This window comes from Electrona antarctica (assembly GCF_951216825.1).
Source record: "Electrona antarctica genome assembly, chromosome: 10".
Classification (NCBI taxonomy): domain Eukaryota; kingdom Metazoa; phylum Chordata; class Actinopteri; order Myctophiformes; family Myctophidae; genus Electrona; species Electrona antarctica.
Genome location: NC_136791.1, coordinates 35,332,550 through 35,341,865, shown reverse-complemented (window position 1 = coordinate 35,341,865; position 9,316 = coordinate 35,332,550). Strand labels below are relative to the sequence as shown.

General features: G+C 44.7%; 1 protein-coding gene across 1 annotated transcript in view; it reads right to left on the bottom strand.

Moving 5' to 3' along the window:
- The window catches only part of gfra1a (gdnf family receptor alpha 1a), a gene marked incomplete at its 3' end in the record, with an annotated part of 133,383 nt that extends 125,272 nt beyond the window's left edge, over positions 1-8,111 (bottom strand). Inside the window, exons 1-3 of the mRNA XM_079511912.1 lie at positions 7,087-8,111; positions 6,261-6,566; positions 5,104-5,184 (exon numbers count right to left, since the gene is read on the bottom strand). Coding sequence (XP_079368038.1) covers positions 5,104-5,184; positions 6,261-6,566; positions 7,087-7,126 — 427 coding nt within the window. The 5' untranslated portion in view covers positions 7,127-8,111. The remainder of the gene's footprint in view (positions 1-5,103; positions 5,185-6,260; positions 6,567-7,086) is intronic.
- Positions 8,112-9,316: the final 1,205 nt, after the last annotated feature.

Below are 9,316 nucleotides of genomic sequence, written 5' to 3'. Positions count from 1 at the left end.
CGTGAGGACTCATTAAAAAAACATTTCAACTTCATTATGTCAGTGTACCAACTCCCAACCCTGTTGCATGCCTTAGGATATTCATCTTCATCTTCTTATATTAGAGAGAGGAGATGAATTATGCTCACTGAGAGCCTGAGGACCTGGGTTCGGATCTGATCCCGCGTCCGGCATATTCTGTGCACTCACTGAGCCAACAGGTACCATTCCTCTTGTTTGACCCGTTTGATCTTCCAGCACATTACAGCTACTGTATATGAAGACAGGAAGGAACGGCTTGATATTAAAATGATCAAAACAAACATTTTGCAGTAGTTTAACAGTTCAAAAGAGTGGTTAATTAGGAGAGGTAGAATGGAAATAAAGATGAATAAATGGTGTAATAATGTGCTCATATTCTCAATAACTATACTCAATTCTAACAATGCTCATTTTCAGTGTCATAACTGCGCATTGAGATCTCTGTGTATCACAGTAACTTTTTCCCATACAACGGAATTACCAAATAAAAGACGGTGCACACAGTAAAAGTATGCAAGGCTATTATGTGGATTGTATATACAATTACATTAGGTCTAGTGTGTCACTATAATAAATTAGACTGACACCCACAGGTGTGCATGGTTCAGTCAGTGTACGTTTTAAGTGTGTGCGCGTGCGTGCATGTGCGTGCGTGTGTGCGTGCGTGCGTGCGTGCGTGCGTAAATCTGGATTAGTACACTGTGTGGCTGCCACTAGAGAACAGTGGTTTCAGTCAGCTGTATACAGCCTATTAGTGAATTAGAGATTCATTATGGCACCCTATTGTTCTTACAGCCAGAGATCACAGAGTATTACTGCCTCACAGAGACAAAGGAAAACCGATATTCTTAGAGCCTCGGGAATGCCATTTAGGCTTTTGAGTTTAGCTATTTAGCCGACACTCTTAAAATAAGCTTAGATTTCTTGGACACCAACATTACAAGCAACCAACAGCAAGGACATGGATGGATACACGTATCAGAGCCACAGCAGAGCTTACATACAGTAAGTATGTGATCCTAGAAAGATCACATAAGAGGCAAAAGGTATACAAATACGGCAATAGCTAAGGAGAAGGCTAGAATTTAAGAATACCTCCTTCTAGCCTAGAAGGAGGTATTCTTAATCTCCTAATTTATTTGCACATAATCAAGTGGATTCGAGAAATCAAGAAAGTGGTGTCGTGTGAGAATCCCAGATTGCACTGACAGTGTTATAACATTCATTCTGTTTGAAGCATAGAAAATGAAGGCTTTATGGCGGTTAAATTAAAGTATAGCGAGTAGAATGACACCTTGTGAGTCGTGAGAGAGAAGCATGGTATTTTAATACGCTTCATTACCTCGGCAATCTGTAGACACAAGACTAATCACTCCCAGCTGCAGGTGTATAGCAACTTGTCTACGTGGGAGGCGTTTACTCCCGGACACAGCCTGTCACCTGTGGCGTACCCCAAGGTTCAGGTGTAAAAATGACCCCCACCTGACCTTCGACCCTCATATTAAACACCTCTGCAAAAAACTAATTTGCCTTTGTCTCCTCAAGGCTCGACTACTGCAACGCACTTCTCATCGGGATCCCTAGCAAGAGCATCCAGAAGCTCCAGTACATTCAGAACAGTGCTGCTACAATCCTGATGAGAGTGCGGAAATATGAACATATCACGCCCATACTCCATTTCCTACACTGGCTTCCTGTCTCCTTCAGGATAGAATACAAGGTCATACAATCAGTGCATCCACAGCAACGTCCCTTCCTACCTAAAGGAACTCATTGAACCCCCAACCTCCACTCGCTCCCTCCGCTCTGGCACTTCAAACACACTCAAAACCACAAAAACAAAACTCTGCACCATGGGGGACCGGGCCTTCTGCTCAGCTGCTCCTCGGCTGTGGAATGCCCTCCCTGACCACCTGAGAGCACCACAGTCCGTGGACACTCCGTGGACACGGACTGTGGACACTCTTGTTGTCCACAGTCCGTGGACAACAAGACATTTGCCTAGTTGGACCTTTTAGATGCCCTGTGTGCTTTTTAACCTTTTAGCTTAGGTGACCACAGAATGCATTCATTGTTTTTATTCTTTCTTGTCCTTTTATTTTTATTTTCTGCTTTGTAGCACTTTGAGATTTGGTTCAAATGTAAAGTGCAAACCTCTAGCACAAGATCAACTTTAAAATCAGCATTTGTTTTTGTTTAAAAAGGAATAAAAAGTCTTAGAAGTCCTTGCATTTCTTTCTGTTTAGAGTGTTCTATTAAGGCTGAGAATTCTTTTTACATGCTTGACCTTCAAAAGTGATCCTCCACCACCACAGCACTCCCATTCCTTTCCCATCACACCGCCCTCACTTGCTTGCCGTCTCTCTTAACCACAATCTGTTTTGTTCTCCTCCCCTGTCCTAGTATCTTTTCTTACTTCACCCATTTCCTGCCTACCCCTTTTCTCACAATACTCCTTCACTCACCCACTCCCACCTGACACCTCCCTCCGGCCTCGTCTCTCCCTTTCTACCATTACTGCCTGCTCCCATCAACCCTGACCCCCACCCCAGCGCACACACACTGTCCCTCCATACCCATGCTTTAACAACAGAGCCTCAAAGCATCTTATCATTGCACTGCCAAGAGAGAGAGATAGAATGAGAGAGAGCAAGGGAGCGAAACAGAGGCCGTCGATCAACATAAAGAGGTTTTCAGACAGCAAATAAGGAGCACCTTCACCGGCTGAGCGTCGTCCCGTAAATCTCTCTCCCCGTTCCCTGCTCATGGAAAGCCTATTGCTCAGGCCAGGGGATGTGTTGAGGGTTGTTACATGGCGGGTTGTGTGAACTATGATCCTGTGCTACATATGCTTCTGCCCTGATGGCTTCAGGCTGTGCTTCTACTCGCCAGGGCAGGCACATTAAAGGCCTGTGACAGTTACGGGTGATGTGGAAGCTTTTTCTTTTCTCCCTGGCTTTCTGGCTACAGAGTGTAGAACTGTGTAGAAACTGTGTAGAGAACTGTGTAGTAATGGCAGACCGTGGGCCTTGGAGGATGTAATGCACAGCCTTTAAATTATGCTCTCGTAATAGTGACTCAGACATTTTCTGGCAATGGTAAAACAACTCATAATTTTAGATGACACAGCAGAGTCTTATCCTGTTCATGCCAGAATACCTTCACACTTTTGGGTATGTGACCAGCTGCCATTTGACAAACATAATTTTAAGCAATTCAGGCTGTTTGTATTAGAACTGCTGATATAACAGAAAGGAGAAAAGTTACCTCTCCTGAACAAAAGATGGAAAATGTCAGTATGTGTTATTTGAAGATGGAGCGTAGAGCATGTTTCTTTGGTTCAACATGCTATTCATTGGCTCACATTTAACAACCAAAACTTGCCTCATTGCAGTGCCTGCATATGTCAAACCTTCAAACAGGCAACACGGCCTCACTGTGGACACCCAAGGTGCACCTGTGGTGCACTGGCCAATAAGGGAATAACATCGCCATCTAGAGGCCACTAGTAACACTGCCATCATGCAAAAATGAACAGCAATGTACTAGTCTTCCTCTCCCACACTTGTGCGTGGTCTTATTGTCTCCACCAGGCCGAAGGCATGGGGAGAGAGTATGTTTTGCACTCCGTCCGTGTGTGTGTCCTTCCGTCCTTCCGTCCTTCCGTCCGTCTGTGAACAGCTAATCTCCGGCACCGTTAACCCGGTCGATGCCAAACTTTGTACACACACTCCCTGGATGCCAACGATGAACCTCTGCCCCACATTTTCCAGAACGGCCTGTTATAGCGCCACCATGAGGCAGCTTTTCACATTTTTTTTTACCTAAAACTGCACCGATCTGCGTGAAACGTTGCATGCACACTCCCTAGAGGCCAAGGACAAACCTTTTACCTGCATTTTCCGCATCTGCCTTTTATAGCGCCACCAGGAGGCCGACTTTTGTAAAACACATTTTTTTGATATTACTCCTCCAGATTCTGTCCAAAAATCTCACAAATAGTTACACAGTATCTCTATGGTCATGTGCTCAAGTCGGATCTGTCTGATATTTCATATTCCATCCTAATTGCCTATAATTGGCTTTCACAGTTTGCAAGATTGCCCCGTTTTGAACAATAGCCTCAAATCATGAACGCAGCATGCAATTTACGTGAAATCTTTCACACATTTTCTTACTAGGCTGAGGAATATATCGCACCCTTTTCACATTGGCCTGTTATAGCGCCACCAACAGGTTGATTTTTGCAAAACACATTTTTGGAACAAAATGCCTCAAATCGGTACACATGATCTCTGTAGTCATGTGATCAAGACGAGTCTGTTGGATTTCTCAGATTGTACACTGATTGGCTAAGATTGCCTTCCAAAGTTTTCAGGAGTGGCCCGTTTTGTACAAAATGCTGCACATGTCCTGCTCATCCAGAATTCTATCCTCAGAGATGCTATGAGTGATCTGGCTCTGCATTTCCTCAACAAAATGAAGGAAAAAAATCCTCCTAAACATTTTGCCAAACATCACACACACTCCTATCCTCCTGGTGGAGACCTGTGCCCGGAAGGGCACTTTTTCTAGTTCATTCTATTAAAGTGGATTGCAACAGACAGATGGTAAAAAGACTTAGTACAAGTCAGACAACAACAGTCGTGACAACTACCGACATCTGGGGGGAAGAATCAACTAGAAAATAACAGAAATGCGCAGGCCTCTGAACCATCTGAATGAATCATAATGTGCACCGTTTAAACTGGCAGGGTGCACTCAGAAGTATAGCACCCCGTGAAGGGCACTCACAGCTGGCATTTGAAGGTTGTCAGGGTGAGGGAGGAAAATGAAGGGAGAGAGGGTGGACAGGTAGGTGGGTGCGCGCGCACGCACGCGCACGCATGCACACGCACACACACACACACACACACACACACACACACACACACACACACACACACGCGACACAGAAGAATCTTCACTGAGCGCATGCACAGCTTGAAGCAATATGAAAGCCATAGCCCAGCGGACAACATGGCCATGTGTCAATACATGTAACGCCGCTGCACTGCGGAGAGTACAGCCGCTCGTCCTTACCTATGATGGGAGCCAGTCGGAAGATGTCTGACAGGCGGCTGTTGACAGGCTCGTATGGCGAGTCCTCCAGGAAGTCATTGCCTGAAAAGAATATTACAGGTCAAAGCAATGACACGGATAAACACACGGACGGATCCACAGTAAAATAAATAGCAGACCTACAAGCTTGTAGCTCGCCACTCGGTGGCACGCTATGAGCTTGTAGATCTGCTATTTTTCAATAGCTAAAGTAGGCTATAACATAATGCTTAGTTAAAACACCAAAAGGGGTTCCCGCCCAGAATGGGTTTTAAATTAACTGAGTTTGTTTTTACTGTGTGTAGACACAGATGAATAGACACAGAAAGCAGAAAACTGCATATTTGAATATTTATGTTTCATCTACATGGAGTGGAGGGGGAAGGGGTGAGAGGATAAACAGAGTTGTGAACTCATTGTTGTGTGTCCATTGTTTATCATCCCATCCCGCTCACATTGGCCTGCATGTGACAGGGTTTATTCGGGTCAGTCAATATCCTCAGCAGCACATAGCCGCACGCCTGATTAGGCAGGTTGGTCAGCTGTGTTGCACAACTGGAAGTCGACTCTGGCCTGGACGCGGTTTAGGGACCATAGCCCCCCCCCGCCACCCCACCCCACCCAACTACAACCAGCCCATTAAGATGGTATGGCCAAGCACTAAGGGCCTGCATGCACCATTACCTTCAAAGGAAATGAATTGGGAAGTCAAAAAGCAGCATCTCGCCTCCCTGGGACATCCATCAGGGTTGAAATGTGAATGAATGTAGATTTATGGGAAATGTTGTAAGCTTTAATGCTGTTTTATAGTGTTAGAACGTTGCACCTGTTGTGCTGGGCCAGTATTGAGAATTTGAGTTAATTATTATTTTTTATTTTTTACAGCTCCATGTCCTTTAGTGTAGTAGTAGTGCCTATATCCCCTGCCGGGCGCATATGTTGGTACGACGTCCGACACATGCGTGGCTGGTTAAGACTCACCCTGACCCGTGGCTCACGACATGCGTTGCCGGTTAAGACACATGCGTGGCTTCCTTGTGAGGTTAGGGTTAGGTGGGGTAGGGTGTCGGACTAATGCCTGTCGGACTGTTAGTACGTCGGACCAAACACATGCATGCACCCGACCCTCCAACCTTTACCTTGCAATGTCTGATAGATTCCCCAGTAAATGCGTAGACAGTTCTTCTCTTTCTTCATGCCCCGTTTACATCTGCAGTTGTACAGTGGGCTCTGTTTGAGCGCATCTATGGCACTCCGGCACTCGTCCTTGGCCTCCAGGCCGGCCACCATGCTGAAGTTGCTCTCCTTGCCACCCGCCACGCATTGCCTCATGGTACGGTACTTGGTGCTGCAAGCCTGCTCCTTCAGGCACTGCTCACTGGCTTTTACACAGTCCAGCCTGTTGGACCCCGCAAGCACATTCTGCTCTGCATTGGACAGCACATCTGAAAATAATACATTTAAAATATATATATATATATATATATAAATAATAATAACAATAATAATAATAATAAATCATAATAACAGCTGCCTTTCATTTGTTTACAGTAAACATACAGACATTTAACACATTAAAGCTGCTTTTAGGGATTAATGGAGGATCAGGGGCAGCCTATTTTCAGGGGCCAGGGCAACATGAAAGTCATCGAAGGGGAAAGAATATATTCCATATTCAATATTCGTGGATTTAGAACAATATGTAATCAGTAAACAATTTGATTGCTCGTTCAATGATGGGTTACAGAGTTGAACAAAAGTTCGGGAAGGTTTAAAGCTTCACCGGAGCAGCCAGAGAAAACATGCAATGAAGCTGCAGGGTGTCATTGTAAACTTTTAATTTTTGTTTCACAAATCCCCTCGCAGACATAGCTTATAGTTCAATCACAATAATATGCGTATAATAGGATTGCTTATATGGACTGGACTCAGAATATTTATTTTAAGTTTAATCTCTAAACTTACCTAAAAGAGGTAGAACGACATAGAGAGCTGCGAAGATCATCGTCTTTCTATCCGTGTAAAACAACAGTGTTGTTGAAATTTTGTAAAACAAAGAACGACCTAACGGTAATTTAATTCCCAAGGTATTTCCACTGTATTGAAATCCATTGAAAAACAGCGGGGCTGTGCTGCGCGCTCCGCCGGACGGTAAAGAAGAGATCCGGCTCGCTTCATGCGAGATAATATTCCACCTCCAAAAGTGATCCCGAATCCTCCAGATTGTCTCTGGTGTATTACCGGCTGACTCGGCTTATTCTAAATGGGGTCCTTTCTAATCAACACGAGGAGACAAAGGCGAGGGGATTAGAGCGAATGGGGCGAGTGTCCTCGAACTCCAGCCAGTGCAGTCAGTGTGAGATGCTGCTCTCTCTCTGTGCGTCTGTGCGCATACAGAGCGCCACTGGAACCCCACCGCACTCTGCGCACTCAGCAGGACTCCGCCACGGTGGCCAGTCGCAGTTATTCCAGCACCCTGCTGCAGTTCAGTTCGCATGCATTCTGAAAATCTGAATCTAATGTAAAAGTAGTAACGTTTCGATTACTGACCGACCGGCCGCACCACCGTATATCGTCGCCAAATAGCACAACTTTGACTATAGCATAACTATAGGATCAATAAATACAGATAGGCTATGGGTCGCACTCGCATTAATAATACCTTTATGAAATTAATCAAAACTACTCTATAGTCCCTTGATGTAGGCTATGCGTGGGCTTGGATTTCAGTATAATTGCCCACAGGGACTGTGCGGACAGAGGGGTAATGCGTTTGGGAATAAGGTCGCTAACGTTTGATTTAATTTGACATTTCGTGTATAATTAAATATGGAGTTTTCGATTAATTCTACTTGAGTTTTTTGTATTTAGCCCCCGCCATTCTCCCTCACACACACATACACACACACACAGTCAACACAACACAATTCCCTGATAACAAGTTAATTCTGTGCTCATGGTCAAAGTGCGCAATCATGGAAGCTGCCAACTATAATTTCTTACCCGTAATAGGCTATAATTTAAACTCGTCCGCTGACACGTGCAAATTATAGGCTGTGCACAAAACTTGTTATAGTGTGCACACAGTATTTCTGCAGCTATGAAACGTTTTTACATACAAATTAGCATATCAGTTGAGGCACAAAACCTGCACAAGCTAAACGAGTGCGACCCTTATTTGATAATCCACGGCGGGGGCTGCTTGGGCATGGCAGAGAAGATGAAACTGAACAAAACACGATTTGAAACAGACTACTATTTGAATGTACTGCTATCTGGTCTGGCAAACCTGTTGTTACTGAATGTAGTATGTCTAGTGGCCCGGAGTAGCCTACATGGTCCACAGTGCAAAGAGAGGATAAACGTGGTGGGCATGAGTGACTATCGCCATCTACCGGTTGTATACAAATACAGACCAGTTTCTTTAAAATAAGTGTGAACTGTAGTAGGATTAGGAACCTGTTATGCTTATGTGCGGTGCTGCTACTAATATAATAACCAATAACCACAGTCCAGTGCAGCTGCATTCGTTTTCATGGACTAACTAATTTATCAGTTATTTTGCTATCCACCATGTCTTCTTTCTGAGCTGAAGTTGAATTGTTTATGATAAAAAAATATATATGAGCACATATTTAAAATGTAAATGCAACAAGGCTTCCATGCACTTGTCCCTTGTATCTTTTCAACATATCAGTAGTTGTTATGCTATTTAGTGTTACTTGTACGGTATGTGATGGTTGTGTCCAACAAGAGAGCTTTATGTGTCAACAGCCAAATTAGATTGTATGTATCGGCCTACACATATTTGGCAAAAAAACCCCCCACAATTTATCTATTAACTAGACCTGTACGTGCCCGTCGCAGTCGGCCACCGGCCTACTTCTGAACGATGTAACTTGGGAACCTAATGATATACGTTGCCATAGCACCTCACTGGGGCCTTGGCAGAGCCTGATTGGTTGAGCCTCAATTGGCTGAGGCAGAGGCTGGAAATTGCACAGGTGAAAGGAGTTGGCCTCATTAGGCCCACTGGCAGAGCCTGACCAGAGCCTTTTGTGGTTCTGGATACCTCGATACCTGGCACTGCACTCTCTGTGGGGGTGTGGAACGCGTGTGTCGAATGTGAAGTCGGTGGGTCAAACGGTTCTCGAGTTACGTGCATTACAACCGTACGCACACACGCACGCACACA